The sequence below is a fragment of the Anser anser genome (genome assembly GCF_964211835.1).
Source record: "Anser anser genome assembly, chromosome: 18".
NCBI classification, from domain to species: Eukaryota; Metazoa; Chordata; class Aves; order Anseriformes; family Anatidae; genus Anser; species Anser anser.
The window spans coordinates 6,049,543-6,068,181 of record NC_139739.1 but is presented as its reverse complement, the minus strand read 5'-3'; the positions used below and the strand labels follow the sequence as shown (position 1 = coordinate 6,068,181).

At 39.5% G+C, this 18,639-nt stretch overlaps 1 protein-coding gene across 2 annotated transcripts in view; it reads right to left on the bottom strand.

Annotated features, from left to right (window-relative positions):
- ADGRD1 (adhesion G protein-coupled receptor D1) overlaps positions 1-18,639 on the bottom strand; it is a 157,650-nt gene that overhangs the window by 65,381 nt on the left and 73,630 nt on the right. For both annotated transcript variants that reach the window (XM_083803701.1, XM_083803702.1), the window contains 2 exons: positions 5,933-6,006; positions 3,913-4,036 (listed from right to left, as the gene is read on the bottom strand). In XM_083803701.1, the coding sequence (XP_083659827.1) occupies positions 3,913-4,036; positions 5,933-6,006 (198 nt within the window). The remainder of the gene's footprint in view (positions 1-3,912; positions 4,037-5,932; positions 6,007-18,639) is intronic.

Sequence of the window (18,639 nt, the reverse complement as noted above, 5' to 3'; positions counted from 1 at the left end):
TGGTCTCTGCTGACCAGTGCATTATGTTAAAGGCTGTCGTGATGCCCTTGGATAGGATGTCTGCCTGTTTGTGCTATTGTAACAGCTGCATTTATCAGTATGACAAAGAGAAAGGCAAAATAAGGGAATGGAAGTAGAAGGCACCCAAAAGAGAATTCTGATTAAGAATGAAGTCACCTCTTTGAACCAGAGTACAGCCTTTCTTTAAAACCTCTACAGTTTTCAGGCACTCCACTTCTGATAATTCATTTACATTTTCCATTAAAAGAAGACCCCTTTTTGTAAGAAATTGAATCTAGCATATATATATATAGTTCACATGGAAAAATTTCATCCAGTTGTATTTATATGACCATAAGTATATAATAGCTATAAAAACAGAACTGTTTTGATGTGGACAGAAGCTTACTCCCACCCGCTCTTTTTCTAGTGAAACACTGCTTATAAAAAGAAAAATAAAATATTCAGAAGTTCAAGATCTAGTATAACATCATCGTAACAATTTCTTAGAGCATTGACAATCTTGTATTCAAACTGGTGATTTATTTGGGCCCTTTGAACCTTGGCTCATGAATTTCAGAACGTGGTGAATAAACATGTATATATGTGTTTAAAATCCACAGTGTTTTAACATTTACTTAACAGGCTTCCAAGGACGCTGGGGAGAAGTTTCCAATTGTGTAGTTGATTCAGTAGGCTCTATTGCTTAGACATGTGAAGCAAATACTAAGCAAATGTTTTAGGAATTTATAACTGAGCACAATCTGCTTGTATAGCTCAAAAGCCAAGGACCTGTTTTCCCCAGATCTTAACTTCATACCAATGTCACAATGAAAATACTATTGCTATTGGTTGTGGTTTTTTTGTTTGTTTGTTTGTTTTTCCCCACTGTATAAAAATAATACCTTCAAATAATCCTAAACTGCCAATTTAAAGTGTCTATTTTAGTCAAAGATTTGGGATGAGATTTTCTGATGAACTCTGAGAGAGGCACTACATAAAAACCAAACAAGAGGAACAGGAATTTAGGAAAATTGAAGGGCTGGAATCCTTCTTCTTTTTCGTGGCAACATTATCCAAGACTCCCCCTGTGCCCACTCTCAGTGTCACCTCCCTCCAGCAGGGAGGACAGGGCAAGGTGGCCGTGCCAAGGTGCAGTTCAGGCTCATTGCTGTGTGGACCGGTGAACAAGGATTTCTCCATCCCACAACACATTTTTAAATTCTGCCAATTGAGGAACAGGTAAAAAAATGTTTGGCTGAACTTTAAAAAGTCATAAATGAATACATATTGTCTTCTTAGCCTGCACAATCTTCCGGTGACATCTGCAACAAGCTTTCCAAATTCTCATGGATTTGCAGAAGGAACATAGGGACTCTCTACTGGAAATACAACTGCAAGGCAATTCCTCCCACCTTGCAGCATTTCACTTTTCCTGCCAATAACGTATAAATTACCTTCTTTTTCAGAAATATGATTTTAGGTGTAAGGGGTTAAAATTATAACAGAAAAATACATGAATTAAATCTAATTTGAAAGAAAAAAAATATTCAGGATCGACTTTTCCAGTACTGCATCACATAGAGAAGGATTTTATGCATCCTGGTTCCCACTTGCATTTTGTTTTCTAAATTATCATAAAGAAATAAAAAAGCAATTGAAAAACATTCCAAAAAAAACTGTGGCAGATGCAAATTAGAACAGACAGTTAAGATGGGAGAAAATTCTAAAAGCAGAACCATCAAATGACTGTGAGAAACTGGACAGTGCCTTCATGTTTCCCAGTTACGCAGATCTCTTCAAGAAAGTTTGACTTCAAATACTTTGATATAAAATGTCTTTGATCTCTAATTACTGATACTGCATGATATTAAAACTTATTCTAGCATCTCATTAATCATAATAATCTCAAATCAGTTTGTTTGAAAGTTAGATATTTCAGAACTATTCTCCAGTAGAAAACTGAATAATCTTTCACCAGCAATTAGTTGCTGAATGTCCAGTTTAATCCTGGTTAAATCATTTAATCTCTGTATATGGCTCTTTAAAACAGTTTTAATAACAGTGTATTTCTGCCATCCTATTTTTATCTTACAAGTGTGAAGCTCTGTAGGCAAAGCTGCATTTTATTATGAGTACAAAGAGTTCCTAGGAAAATGATACTTGGAAACCAGCTGGGGTCATTAGGTGATTTACAAATAGGAAAGACAATAATGGGTAGATGAAAACTGGGTGACCTGAACAAGCTACCTTCCATCTTTAAATGGCTCTACCATTACAAAGGGCTCAGGAATTAATTAAATTATTTGGATAGCAGACCATGCTGTTCTACACCGTGACCCTGCCTTCGATGGCATTACACCATGTAACTGGGATTGCCGTGTGAGCAGTTGTGCTAACAGCGTTACTGAATCAGTAACTCCTAATGGCAGTTTTGGATCATTCATTCCTTGAAAAGACTTTGCTGCAGCTCAGTGGGATAACCCTGACTATGGTTGCCTTATGCTGCACGCTGACTTGTGTTTCTATCTGCAGGAACCTCTGTGCTGCCATCATGAGCACATACAGCCCATCCTGCACAAGTACCTATCTCAGGGCTAAGCTAAGCTACTGTCTAAAATAAAGGCAAACCCATCACTCAAACCAATTAACAGGAGCCTGAGACATGGCCTCATATGCAGTGCACCCAGGCCAACAGAGCTGACAAAAACCCTCTAGCTGTACCACAGAGGACACCATGCTTGTTAGTAGCACACAGTGATAAATGTGACAATAAGAATCCTACAGTCCTACTGAAGCTCTTCTTCAGTCTGTTAATTTATACTGTTAGGATGGTGTCTGTAGAAAGCTGACAATGTGCCTGAGAGTATAAATTTGACAGACAATTGGTAATGCATTACTTTGAATGTACTCTCTGTAAATTATTTATCTTATATATTCATTATTTATCAGCTGAGGGTTTTCCAGAGAAGGGCTTTATCACTACCTCCATTGGATCCTCCCTGACAGTAGCACACCCAAATGAAGCAGTAAAACCATATTTCTCATACTCATGACAGTGCTGCCTGTTTGCCTGCTAAGGTGCAGCACCGGGTTGGCCTTGCCTGGTGCTGAGCTTGGAGAGGGTGTCCTTCAGCAGGCATAGGCTAGCACTTCACCTACAAGGAGCAGACACTCTGCTCCTTCTGTAGCACCACAAGGTATCGTGAAGACAAGAACGTATTTGGTGAGGAGAGTGACATGTTTGCCATCAAACTTCAGCTGAAACCAGAGACGAACATGAGCAGCAAGTAGAAGGTCCTGGTCATGTTCTGGCTGAGAAGACGTTTGCTTGTCAGCTCTTTGGATGAAGAAACTGAGCACAAAGAAACTACAGATAAGGGGTTTCAACTCTAAAACTGCCATTTCTTTCTCCTGTTTCTTCTACACAAGCCTCTGCTTGGCAGCTAGGTGAAGGAATAGTAGCAGGGAAGCCCTTGCAAGCTGGCACAGCAAATGACAGGGACCAGCTGGCAGCAGAGCTCACTTCACATGGAGTTCAGTCTCGGCTGTTCATATTCCACAAGTCTAGTTACCAAAAGCCTTAAGCAGACACATCTCAGCTGCCTCAGTCTTGAAAATTAATCATAAAAACCAGTCTGGTCTGTACTTGACAAAATCAGGATAAAAGGGCGAGTATAAAGTACAGTGCTTCAGGATTCCCACCTGAGGTGGGATTCCCAGAGGCGTTTCACTCCATGCTCCATTTCAGAAATGAAAAGAAAGAAGAAATAGCAATACAACATCCCAGACAGCAAGTTGTGGAATAAATCTGAGTTAGGGAAAAATGAGCCCAGTTACAATCACTTACTGGTGTGGTGTGAGGATGCAATTGATGCATTTTTTAACAGTTATTCCTTTGCTTAATCTCACCTTCAGAGGCACCACTTGCATCAGAATGGCGAAGTTAGTGAGGTGGTTACAAAGACACACTGAGTAGTTGAGGTCCCCGCTCTCACGCACACAACCTTCATTAGACCAGACACCAGTTCCATTGCTGCAAAGCACACAAAAATGGAACATAATCTCTATCAAAATGCATCTTATTGAGGTTAATTCGACATGCATCATACTGTACAGGAGATATAAAAGATTGAAAGCCATCTCAGGCTGGTGCATTCACAAACACTCTCAGTGTCTTCTCATCTCCATCATGAAAATGGTTAACAAAAATATTGACCAGAAGAGGGCCCAAATCAGACCCCTCTGTGAATGTCACTAGAGATTTCCTCCCAGTTCTATAACTAGTGAATAACTATATACTTTTTTTCATAATATTGTGCAAACTGTTTATAGCATTTCACCTAGACCCAAATTCCTATATTTTGAGAACTACCATATTGGACATTTCAATAATCCTGCAAAAGTCAAAGCATATCATAACTGCTGCCTTCCTCTTATTCACTGTCCCACTCATCCTGTCAAAGAAAGTAATTTAGACTGATTGACCATGATTCCTAGCGATTGCTTTTTGTCACTTCATTCTCAGGGAGAGTGAGAGCAGCCCCTGCTCCACTGAGGATACGGCTGGCCTGGTCGTGTGGCTTGGTCCCAGCGCTGCGCAGGGATGTGATCCTCATGGGTTTGCTTCTTGGAGCTGGGAAAACCTGGAAACACCTGTGCTGACACAGCCCTGCCACAGAGTGGGGACATAGGAGCCACACGTTCACATCTAAGCGGAGTTCCATGCACCATAACTCTGTCTGTTTCTTAACTATGTATTATTTTTTTATATCATTTTGAGTCCTCAGGCTAGACTGAGTGATGTTTTTATTGGTGCTTATTTTACAGACAGGTATTACCTCACCTTTCTTCTGTCCTTTGAAACTTCCTTGAGTTCTCAAAGGGAGTCTTCTGTAGGTCAGAAACCAATTGCCTATTCTTTAACTACCATGCACTAGGGAATAAGACTATCCTGACACAAATAAAACTCATGTGGTAGAACAGATTTCACATTTCAGTTTCTATCCCAAGGCAAAGCCTCAAAGGCACAAGCCTCAGTGGAAAAGCATACAGGAACAATGTCCCAACCATATTAATTTGCTTCAGTAAAATCTGTTTCTAATTTATTGTAATTTGTGAGTAACCATAACGATGAGTAACTGCTAACAGCTGGGACAGTTCAACATCCCTGAAACAAAACTTCAATAAAACAATTACAGTGACTTTCCCATGTGCATGCTGGATAGGAGGGATCACAGCATTGCAGGCCATTGCTACATCAATTAAATTTATATTATTACAGCTCAAAAGCAGTTAATCCCCATGAAATTCAAAATTCACTATTTGTATTCTTTCTCATTTAACTCAGCAAGAGCAGCATGCTTGGAAATCAAAGAGGTTAAATATATTCAGAACTAAAAAAAAAAAACCTGCTATTTTTCCATAGTTCCTATTTCCTGAGTGAAATTTAAGGTGACATTTATTTACCTTTTATTCTAATTTGCATTCAGAGGCATAATATTTCTTCATTGCATGAATTGGCCAAAACTCACAGCTCTTAAATACAGATCTCACATGGTATTGTGAAACAGGCACAGATCCACAGAAAACAATGGTTCTGTTGGAGGCTTGCCATCTTAAAACATCCAAGCATCTGCCCAAATGGATATATTCATAAACCATCATAAGCATGATCAGTATCAGTCTGCATTTTAGTTTTGATTCCAACACTTTTCAATCTCTCAATCACCTACTTAACACAGGGTCAGTGAAAAGAAATGCTCCTATTTATGGTAAAAAGCCACTGTGAGATTGCATTTGTTGTAAACCATAGCTTCATTACTTTACTTCCACAAATAAAAGAGAACAAGAAGAACATGGGTAGTATGTAGCATCACAAACTGTGCAATTTGATTAAATCAAGTTGAAAAATTGAAATTATGTAACATACCTATAGTCCAGAAACGCACAGTAAAGATGAACTCTGTTACTCTTATTTAGTGCTAGGCTGTATTGTTTGGGAGTCTGCAAGAAAGAAAATAAAAGCCCTGAAGGAATGTTTAAAAAGAACCACAATCCACTGTTCAACCAGTTCAAATTCCTATTATTCTAATAACTTCCCTAGACATTCTAGATTAACCACCTTACTGAAAGCAATTCTTTTTTTCAGTTCTCATGCCTTTAACACAAACCCCAAACATTCAAGGGCTGCTATTGTCTGATGTTTACATGTTTGAATTAAATTCATGTCACTTGGAGTGAGAAATTGGCATCCCATTTAAGTAATAACTAAACAGACATCCTTATTGCACATAAGCACAAATATATGTGTTAATTTTTTCAGCATATATTTCACTTCTTTGGGTTTTGTTCACATTAAGTAATAAAAATCTCATATTTTAGGATTAACAACACTGAAATATGTGCATTACAATGACCAACTCACATACATTTTCTTTCCACCATAGTGATTATTTTTAAATATACAATCAAACTGAAAGAGCAATGCTATAATCCAAGATTTTATTTTAACGGATTTTGGCGGTATGATGACATAATTTTTATCTTTCACAAACAGATTTGGCCACATTAAATCTCCTCCATTCAGAAAGGATTGAAACCTCATTCTCCACTCTATTGCATCAGTTTCGTGACAAAATGATTAAAACAATATTGGAGTGAATTATTAGTTCATTATAGACAATATATGCAAAACAGAGGTTTCCAGTATCTGTTCTACCCTTTTTAATATAAAAGTCCCCCAGATCTACTCTGTGGTAGATCCTACTTTAAGGCTGTTTTTTTTTTTTTTTTTAATTACAAGAGTCTTCAATACAAATTGTGAATTAACAGCCCTCAGATTATTGCAACACAAAGTCAATACTGCTGTCAAACCAGAAAATAACAAAGCACTTTCCTCTTTGTTTTAAAGAAGAAAAAGGTAAAAAACAAACAAACAAACAAAAAACAAAGAACAACCACCAAAAACAGACAAGCAAAAAAACAAAAGAAAAAAACAGCATGCTGAAATTCAAGCAAGTACAAGAGGTCTCTGCAATTCTCTTCCGCCTCTCCCACAAGTCCGAGTGTCAGGCACAAGGTAGTACAGTTCCCTCCTTACCAACGATAATAAAACATTTCTAACCCAGGACATTCATGCTGGATTTCCACATACTCCCAGTAGCTGTGCTGTAGATAAGGCCATCTATATCTTCTTAACTCACACCTCTGGATAACGTAAATGGAATTTTCTTATCTGCTTGAGCAACTTCTGGATAAAACTTCTGGTTCCCTGACTGAGCCTGGTTTTCCTAAGACTTCATCATAGAAACAGCTGAGATTGCAGGCCAGGTACTCCCAGAAGTGGAGCTTTGAGAAGACAGACTGCCACTTATCTGCTGAGGGTCTCTATTTTCCCCCTCGGCTCTAGTCACTTCCCGTAGCCTTCTTCCAGGAGGGGAGCAAAGCAAACTGTGAAACTTAAAGTGTCTGAGACTGAAACTGAGTCCAAGCAGGTGGAGGAAAAGAGCTGGCTGCCTGCTGTCTCTCTCCCCAGTGCTCGTTAAACAAGCTGGCCCCTCTGCATTTTAGGCAGTTACTACTTTGTACCTATTTGTAATTCCAGCAGTGTGGTCTGATGGCAAAATGCCGTGAACAAGAAATCGGTATCCCTGCCAACATTCATTATAACCCCCAGCTACATGCGGTTCTCATGCTGATGGGGGACAGGGCACAGAGCTGCTGCCCTTCCACTCTCATGAGAGGGTGGCACCTGGGAAGTGACAATGGGACGAGCCCCCCATCACATGGAGATGTCTCACTGATATAACTCCTTGTCCACTCATGCCACTTTCCAGATGTGGTTACAGAGATGCAGTAAGCCCAACCATATGATGTTAATTAACACGGGAGTCCTTCCTCATCTTTGAAAGCCCTTCATTTCTGGTTGTTCTCTATAGGTCCTGCACAAAGCCCCAAGAGCTCACTGGTATGTTCCCTGCTAGTTCCATCAATTGTGAACTTCCCATTCCTTTCAGAAAGTGCCCTGTCATGATCCTCACCTTTAATGACAGCAGGGGTCTTGCACACCATCCAAACCACATATGAAACATGAAGTGCCTTGCAGAAACTGCTTCCTTCCTTTAATCCCACCTTTTGCTGTTCAGATTACTTCTGAAGACCACAAGTTCAGAAACTGCAGAAGACTAATGACATAACCTATGTCTGGAAAAATGCCTTCTGCAACTTCAGTTAACCTAAAGTTTTATTGGCACAGTTCACTTTGTTTTACCAGCAGCAAGGGCACGTAACATAATGTTTGGCCATTATGCTATATAATATTATGTCCATCATGACATAGATTTCCTGAAGTAAGCAATTGAAAGAATACATGGTCAGTTTGTATTACAAGTTACTTCACTTTTATGACAGAGTGAAGCAGTGGCTGGAAAAAAAAAAAAAAAAAAGAGTGAGATCTGCTGTAATAGCAGCTAAGATTATACAATAACTGTCACTTCTGACTTGTGAAATATCTGTAGATAAATCTTGATTCTTAATGTACTAAATGGAAAGGGCACTGCAGGGTCAGGTTGGAATAAGACATAATACTTCAGTTGTGTATCTTTTCACACAAATAAATCCCAGATGTATGTTTTACTCTCAATTAAGTATCTCTGGCAAGGGACGAATTACTGTTTTTCTCCATCTTTGACTCTAAACACAGATGTCACTCATTAGACAAAGAAGTACACCAAGTGAAGCTATACAGTCTCTGGACTATGAGCTGTCCAGAATCGCATGTAAACCCACATGGAAAAAATACATATAATGTGTATACAAAAAGAATCCATACCACTTCAACTATTTAATTTTCTCAAAGACTATGTTCAGTGTTTTAACACGCACAATGCAGACGTCACAAGGCTTTTTCAGTGCTATTCGTGATAACTGCGTAACACTCATCTTCTCGGAATTCATTGAAACTCTGTAATAAAACTGTCAACAGAAGAGAAACCCACCCAACATATAAGGAACTGGCCACAGTGAGGAATACACCCTCACTGATCTTCAACAGCTCTACTTTAAATTACTCTATGAAAAACGAACAGACTGTGTCTCAATACTGCATTTCTTAAGTTAAACTATGTGTGACAGCATAGCTGTGACTTGGATCCTGTAGCACTGAGGATATTGATTTAATGTCATTGATAACAAAGAACTTAATATACAAGTAGGCTTTTACACTAAAAGAATAAGTCACTTGAATGTTTATAAAAGCCTATGAAAGGACAGTTTATGCAGCTTTTAGCAGTATGGAGAGAGAAAGTGCCAGTATGTTTAGTAATGCAGGGTCTGTTTGTCAGGTCTTCTCCCTAATTTCAGTTCTTTCTATCCATTCTTCTGCATGGAGAGGGGTACGTGTTGCAGCTTCAAAAAGAATTACATTAAATGAAGCAAAGGGCAGGGCACTGGAAGCAGTAGCCAGGAACACAACCCATGTCACTGAAAAACACGGTGCAAGCTCCATGTCTCTATTTAGACCCCCAGCAGAAAGAGAGTGGTTCAGCATCCCTTATTCTAACCACTGCTTTTTGGTAAATTAGTAAGACTTACATGCAAGCCACAGAAACTCCTTGTATGTGTTGAGGGTATGTAGAGTGTACGCGTGGATGTGTGATGGGGATACGTTATTTAAGCTGCTGGGAACTAGGCACAAGGCCATGGTTAGTGGGGGGAGAGGCCAAAAAAGGGGATGAGGGGCTGAAAGGACTGCTGGAAGCCTTCAGAAAAACCTAGTTGCAGGAAATGTCATGAACAGAATTGCAGAAGAAAAACAGCCAGCCAGCTGCTGCTGGGGAGCTCTGCCAAGGAATAGAAGCCAAGCAGAGGGTGGGGTGAACCTTTGTGAGATTAGCTTGTTTCGCCTCTCCTCCCCTGAATTTAAAAAGCAAACAAATACTTAGTGGCCACCAAGGGAGGAGGGTGCGCACTTTCTAATTCAATATATATTTTTCTCAAATGTGAGGAAGGAGATTTCTTTGGGCCAGATCTGCCATTGGTCTAAACTCAGTAGCTCCAAGCCCAAAGGTTAATGTTGGTCTTTCTCTTATCCAAAGCACTTGATAATTTACCATATTAAGTTAAATTTGGTGTTCATTTGACTCTGCTTACAAAATACAGAATTTTGTTTAATTCAGAGATTTTGAAGCCTTGTCCTCTCAACATCCAAACACTGTGGATCATTTTGAAAGTGTTGAGAAAGGGCTCTACTGCAAACCAGTCACTTTTCAGCACGCTTGTGTCTTTTGTGCAGTTCACAGCACACTGAAATATTCTTACAGGTCTGTGAATCAAAACCTTAATTCTAGCTTATGGAATAAGTTAGAGACTAGTCTTATTAATTTAAGGATTTCTTGTCCACACTGTGACATCCTAACTGCTCACGTGACCTATGCAGGACCACATGACCACTGACTTTCCTTCTAACACAATCCACTTCTCTTACTTAGAAAATTAAAACTTTAAGATACATTCAACTACTCAGCTCCCAGAGAAAAAATAATAATAATAATAAAAATACAGAAGAAAAGAGAAAGAAAGACTACCTACCTATTTCGATATTGGCTGTATTGTTCCAAGCTGTGAGAAAACTGCATTGCAAAGGACTGGGACTTAGATCACCCAACCATTGTAATTTAAAGTCTGTTTGACTGATTCACCCTAAGATGTAACTAGCATATGTCATGAAAAAACTATTACAAATTATACAAAAATGAATTTATCTTATCTACAAGGAATTATACAGTGTTGTGCATAAAAGCCAGACCTTTACCTGATGTAAATCAACAGTTCCATTGTGGTCAACAGAGCTATGCCAGCACACACTGAAGCAATGCAGCAAAATATGTAGGCTCCCAGGGTCAACATGAAAGCCCTCAGAGCATATTTCTTAATGGAACAGACATACAGGTGTGGTGGTTTTTTTTGTTTCTTTTTGTTTGTTTGTTTGTTTGTTTGCTTGTTTGTTTTTTTAAAGCATGGTAATACAAAGAGTGGAGGAATTTAATATAAGTAATATAATATAAAGGAAATAAACAGTGAAATATCAGGTCCTATAAAGGCATATAAAATCCGAGCATGTTGGCATATATAATTGAATATGGATTGCTTTTTAATCTTCCTTCACCTGAGGTTAAAAAGAGTCAACATATCAATTTCCCGCAAGAATATTGTTAATCAAATACTACTCCAATAGCTTTCCCTAGCTTTCAGAGTTCTCTGTTCAACAGCTGCTTTATCAGGCAAGCAATGTGAGAACAAAAAAAAGCAAAACAAAAAAAACCCTATGAGCAACAGACTGAAAAATATCTTGGCTGTTCTATTAGATCATATTTTTATAAAGAGGGAAAGAAAATGAGGAGGGAATGGATGAGGAAATTGTCCTGGTACTTCTTTTCTCAATTACTGTGCACAGCAAAAAAATAAAAAAAAAAAAAAAAAGATTACTTCTGAATGTGTACAGCATCAAAAGATCTTGCTATTTTTCTTAGAGTAGCAACTCTGCATCCCTTTAAATAAAAATGCCATTCACTTAACAGCATCCTGTCTTTCTTATGGCACTGAGCAAGGGGCTTCATGGAGCAGCTGCCAAGACAACACCTGAGCACTTGCAGATCTCAGTGCGGCTGTCAGGCACTGTGCATCTGCAAAACAGTTGCTTTTGGTCTACAAGAACTGAAACTACTCCTTGGTGCTCATCTCCCTTCAGCTTGTCTCTTTGATCTACTTCAGGTTAGCTCTTTATAGCACAGATAATCATTATAGCACATACAAAAGCTGGGGCAATGATTGCTAAATGTACGCTAGTTGCAATGCCTTGACAGTGTTAAAAAGGTAATAGCTCTCCTCTTTGTTTTTGGGTGCTAAATAGCATAAAAGTCAGGTTTTCCCAAGAAGGCTCAAGGAAAGCTGCTGAACTGTTGAGCAATTTTGGCAATGGAAACTGACTGCAACCTTTGAATTAGGATTACAGTCTCTCTAAACACACATACATAGTTCCCAAATGGCCTTTCTATAATTTTACAGCTAAAAATTTCCACCCTAACATAGAGGATTTATTTATGTAGATCCCTCAGGTAGTTAACACAGTATGGCATCAGTGGGTCAGTAGTGAGGTCCGGACTCAGGAGCTTCTGAACAAAAAGTACCTTGCTCAGCTTCACCAAGCCACGGATCCTCTATGGACAATGCTTGCATACATTCCTCAATTTCAAAGATCTCAAATATGCAACAATATCTTTCTGTCCTTTTCCTTTCTCTTTGGCCTGGGTGCATACGGGTACGATGATTGCTTTGTATGTATTTGTTAACACTGGGCAGAGACAAGCAGTTGCATGGCAAATTCTTTCAGCTCGGAAGCCAAAACTATTTAAGACACAGTACTGCAGTGTAAAAGCATGCCAAACTCCCATTGACTGCAATCTGGATTAATAATACTCACAATATTGTTGTAAATCATGGTAATAAATGGAAAGCACAGAAAGGCTGAAAAATAGCCATGGAAAGGAGAAGGCTCATTTTCATTAGAGATGCATAGAGTTGCACAAATAGAAACTGCAGGATAAGGACCTTTGAAATTCAATTTGGGCAGCAACCAAGTTACATCAGTAAATATTTGATGTTTAAAATTTTAAAATGCCAGTCAGTGAGAAATGGGGCCTAGCAGGGCAGCCTTTCTTTACATGAGTACCAGTAAACAGAGGATTGAACTGATGATCTAAGGCAGCTTTTATGCTTAAGTGAAAAAATGATTTCTCATGCCCCTTACAGCATTGTTCTGTTCCAAAGAATTACAAAGTGAAAATATGAATGTTTTTGTTTTAGAAATAGTATCATTTGATTAATTAGTAATTTAGCAGTCAGCTGGTTTTGATATGTCCTTCCAGTTAAACAGTTATATCCATGTGTGAGTACAAAATTTATCCATACACAGCCCTCTAAACCAGCATGTTGTTTAGATATCTAGAGATGGACAAAGGGCTGCAAAGCTAAATCATTGATACTAAACACTTGGGACATGTTTTTCTCACTTCTTTAAGTTTTAGCACGTCGATTTAAATGAGAGCAAGGGAGGACCAGTTTCTTTCCCTTGCGTTATTGATCGAATTGTTTATGCAGAGCCACTGCCACCAAACTCCTCGGGACACTGCACATAGCCTCCACCTGGCTGAGGGCAAAGCCTCCAACTGGGTATTACCTCTCCAGAATTAATGGATGCAATCTGGCTTCAAACAGGTCTAATTTGAATCAGGTAATTTAAAATGCAAGTTATTTCACTCAAGGTGCCCATGTTGAAGCAGATACTCATTGCTCAAAAGACCTTATTCTGTTTTCATGCAGTGTTTCTAGGGTACTCTGGCAGCAGCAGCAGCAGCAGCAGGATGTGTGGGCACAGCCCTGCAGAGCACATTTCTGCTCTTCCCTTCTCTCCCCTCCAGCACACACTCAGAGCAGCCAGAACTTCACACTTCAGAGAAAAATAAAACCTTCTTGATTGTCAGGGACTGAGTAAAATAGTTTATCACACTGGCAAGTAAATAAATAAAAAGAAATATATCCCTCTTTTTATTTTTAGACCTACATGAATTGGAGCTTGCTGAGAGGTCGTGAACACAGAATCCTACAGGGCTGTTATCCCCTAACCAATATCCGATCTATATCATTTATGCTCTGAACTGTTTTAATGTCTGTGTTAGATGGGCCAAGATGAAAATAATATATCAGGACAGATAAAAGAATAACAATAAAAAAGCTAACAATACAAAACTACCCCAGACCTGGGCATTTGGCCTGGTTCTTCCAATAAGTCATTTTGTAAAATACTACTTCAAGTAGTACAAACCAAGATTGGTTGTTAGTGCAACTTTTTGCCATGGCCATTCATCTGATCCAAGATTATGTTGCTTTTGCTGCTTCTGCATACTTATGCCCCTTGGAAAAAAAAAAAAAGTATTTTTAATGTGAATAAATGCAAATACTTACAAAGATGTCTGTGCAACCCATCCACCAGCCCTGCAAAATTCCAGTGACATAAGGTGCAAGAATCTTACTGGCCTTTTTTGGACAGATGAATAAACTATCATTTCAGTTTTCCCCCAGCCAGCTTACAATCAACATAATAAAGAAGAGTTCGTGGTCATGCTAATACAAACCCATGATAAATTTCCAAAATTGCTTAATGAAACTGACAACAGTGTCTTTTGGTATTTTTTGTTTGTTTCTTTCTTTTTGTTATGCCTTTTCCTGCTACTCTGCATTATTATATTAAAAATATATTATATATTATATTATGCATTGCTTTTATAAAATAAGAAGCAGATGTCCCTTCCATACACCCCTTTTTAGCTCCCTCTAATTTTCTTAACTCATGTGAAAGTACTGCTGAAGGAAAACAAATGGTTTGATTCATATTAAAAAGGCTATTAAAAATGGACATATTTCCTAATCCAACAGAACCATAGCGAAAGAGGTAAACAAGTGATTTCCTCCCCCCCCCCCCCCCCCTTCACCTATAATATTTTGACATAGGCAGAAATATTTCCCTTTGCTATACAACTATCCAGGCCCAATGCAGAGCTCTGTAACAGGAAGCAATGTCTAGGCAATGACAGGAGCTGTGACAGGGACCAGAAGGCAGGCACAAAGCATAATCCTTTAAAGGGATGCACAGAGTAGAATCAGTTTTAAGAATACTTTTCCTATTAGGTAATATTTCCACAATTCTTAGTTTCCAAAACATTGCTTAGGCTTTTCCTCCTTATGGCTTTTTTTTTTTTTTTTAAGAGAAACATTTGCATCTGATGAGAACCATTCAAGACACCCAATTTAACATTGAAACTGCAGCTGTGAGTCACAGTCCCTAAGTGACTTGGGCAGAGAGAATTTAAACCAGAAACAAGAAACTGGCAGAACTCAGCACGACCTGGATAGGTGCTGGGCACGCTGCCCACTGCGGGGCAGTGCCTATGGGAGGGAAGTGGGATGGAAAGGCGGGCAGAGCCTGCCAGCATTTGCTCCAAGGTCTGCAGAACAGTCACAGTCACTCGTATCCCAAACCAGACACGCTTGGATTGCTGATAAGTAGATTTCACAAAGCTCAGCTGAAACTGAAAACCCTTGACACAGAGGTTCAGTCCCTACAACTAACATGCACCAGCCCCAGCGAGAAGTTGCCCTGAATTCAGAAACAACACAAAGCTACAAAACCCAACAGTAAGTCCCACTGGGATTTTTTGCTTTCAGTTTTGCATACTTCTTTGCCAATACACAAATGAGGGCTGGATTAGCAAACATCTGTTGCTCACAAGACTGAAAGTATTAACTATAAGCTGAATCAATCAATATTTACTCATATTTATTATGGAAGAGGCTTTAGACTTTATTAAGACCTTTTTTCACACAATGAGCCACTGTAGTTAGCCCAAAACTACCAGATTTCCAAGTGAAGAATCAATATATATTGCCTTTTCTAAGTACACAGGAAGAAAAAGCACAAATATGCCCTAATTTTCCTGCACAAAGACCATAGTCCGTGTCCTTATTTTGAAGAGCACAAGGACTCTGACAGCTTAGAGCAGTGATCATTAAAATTTCACGTACTCTGCACGATACTAACAGGAACAATGGAGTGTTTATGGAATTATTGGGACTACTACATTTATCTTTCTTTGTGAAGACTTCAGTGCCCTGCACTTCGCTTGCAAGGACAAACTTAGCTACTGGGAATGGACAGCTTTGGCAGTCTGGGACTGCAAGAGGTCTGATACGGCCAAATGCTGCACATGAAGCAGGACTCGGCAGTGTTAGGTGATGGGTGGAATTGATGATCTGATGGGTCTTTTCCAATCTAAATGATTCTGTGATTGTTTGGCAAGGGGGCAAGGGCTGCTGGTCCCAGGAAAGGCTCCCTGAGTCTCCCTTGGGATCCCAGCTAAGCCAGTGAGGTTTTGCCCAGGGCTCCAGCTGAAGCACAGTCCCATCTCCCTTGTACACACCTGCATATACAAGGGCTTGGCAGCCCTTGGCGAGGCAGAACAGAAATGAGAGCAATGCAACAAGAGTTAAGTGAGCACTGAAGGACCAAGGCCTTCAAGGCACGGGCACAAAGCTTTTGGTTTTCTGTGTTTAGCACATACTGGGACTCTGGTTTATGACACAGATACCCTAATATGGAAAAAAATGTACTCCTGAAGGAAAACGGCAGCTTCTTCAGATGTCTGGAGAAGCCCCTTCATGAGTTTCAGTCAGAATTTGATCAGGTCTGCATTGTGTCCTTTGAAAACAAAACATGATTGTGTAAGATATTCAACTGGTTCATCATTATGTATTTGTACTGTCATCTTTGCTAAGATTTCTGTACAAACAAAGGCCTAGGTTTTAAAGGGCATTTTGAAGACGTGATTTAATGAAAGCTTTAGGAGGAGTTTTAATAGTTCATGTCAGAAACAGAGTACCAGGCTTAATGGTAAAAATATTTACCACTCAGTACGCCCGTTGCTAATTTTTTTTTATAGGATTGGATTTATATGTTAGCATTTTCCATTCTCATTAAAATCCTGGCTATGCGAATGTTGCGAATGAAAAGCAATGCCTCACATTCTTTGTGAATTATATGTGGCAGGCTTTGTTTTATATTGACCCTTTCAGTTCTTATATCCCTTGACTAGCTACTAATCATCATTTATCCTGTCCCTGACTCTGCTAATCTCTGGAGAGCGGGTGAGACAGGCAGTCAATGGAGGAGATGGAGTATAAATAATGACAGAGTACAATAAACATTCCAATTGCAATGCCACATCTCATGACAAAGACTTTCAGAAGGATACAGTGCACAGTCCTCCTACGATAAGGCTGTTGTAACCAGACTGGAAAATATTGCAAAAACTTTATGCTTGCTTAAGCCCCAAGATATTCAGGCCCACTAGGTGAGATAAGGGAATGTTTATTCTGTGTAATCAAATAATCACTTGGATTCAGGATACTTGGTTTTATTCGCAATTTCTCTTTCCTCACGTGACTTTTCATTGGTTCTTTCCTGACTCTGTGTGTTTGGTTTCACGTCCATTATCCTACCTATTTAGTCTGTAATATCTCAGAATAAAATACATCTCCTCGATCTTGTTACACTTTGCACAGTGGGAATCCAGCTAACATCTGCAAAGACCACTGTAAAAGTCTGTGTTCACATACAGCCTAATACTGTGTCATTTTCTGATAAGCAGTCTTGGATCATCTGAATATCTCATTAAGTTCCCAGTGAATGCAGGGACTTTCTTCCCCTGACGTCTCTCTCCCCAAACTCCAGGTGGGAGACATAAGCATGCTGCTTCATTTGTTTCATTTCTAAAAAACATCCAGCCATACAGCCCCAGAGAAAAACTGATCTGGGAAAAAAAAAAAAAAAAAAGAACCCCAAGAAAAATGCAAGCTTTCTATCACATTAAGAAGCTAAAGCTGCTGTCTTAAGCAACACAATCAATAAACGAGACAAGGAAGTGCAGGCACGGGAGCAGCATTGCTCTGTTAGATACAACCCAAATCTGCAACACTTTGGGTTTAATATTAATCCTCAGACACAGACAAAAATCCTTTTCTGCAACGCTTCTTGAGCTGCAGAGCGATGTAACAAACCCTCTTGCAAGGCTTTGTGAAAGACTATTTTTTAGACCGTTACATCCTACTAAGATATCATACTGTCCTGACTAGGTATTTCTAGGATTAAGTTCGTGGCTTTCCATTGCTTGCTTTTTTTCTCTTTCTTTCTATTGTGGAAAAAAAAATCTGTCAAGAACATTTACATTTTTCTTCCTCTGATTTGAATCTTTTCTCCCATTCCTGTACATTTGCCAAATATGAGTTGTCTTTTAGTCTGTTGCATGAATGAGAATGAAGCACACACAACTATTAAGTTCAATGTCATTTTTCACTCACAGGAAGTGTGAGGGTGCCAGAACTATTTGATTTGTGCATCAGCCACATCCAGTGAATCGAGAACCACTCTGGAATTAGGCCTGCTCCATTAGCTCTAGCTACAAAGTTGAGTAACATGAGACTAAGCCATTCAACTCATTTTTTTAAATGAGAGAATGGCAGCTAGGGGAGCTTCGCGTACGGCTCTAGACATAACGCAGATAGAGCCGTTGCTGCTGATACAGCAGTGACAGAGCCGTAGCCAGCTGCGATTTAAATCAGGGCCCCTGGCTCTGCTGACAGCTTCGCTGTGCAAGGCCGAGGGTTGGCACAGCCTCAGCCCTTGGGACCACAAGAACACGAGGGCAACTTCAAGGCTGTGCTGGCAGAACAGTGATAAATGCCGCACTCCCGAGGAGCTGGGGCGCTCAAGTTTCAGTATATGATTTCTTTTCAGCATAACCGGGATGAAATTCCTAAAATAGGGGTATGTTCAGCTTTCAGTCTTCAGCTACTTTGCGAATGACACCGAGTTTTCCTCTTTTCCCTTAGCTAAAAGTTTACGTGAACACCTGATCAGAAGGGTTGCGTGCAGCTGAATCAGGGGGGTGAAGCAAACCCAAAGCACGCTGCTGCAGGCTGAGGAAGAGAAGCAAGCAGCCCAGTAAGGTGTTACAGCCTGCTGGCCGA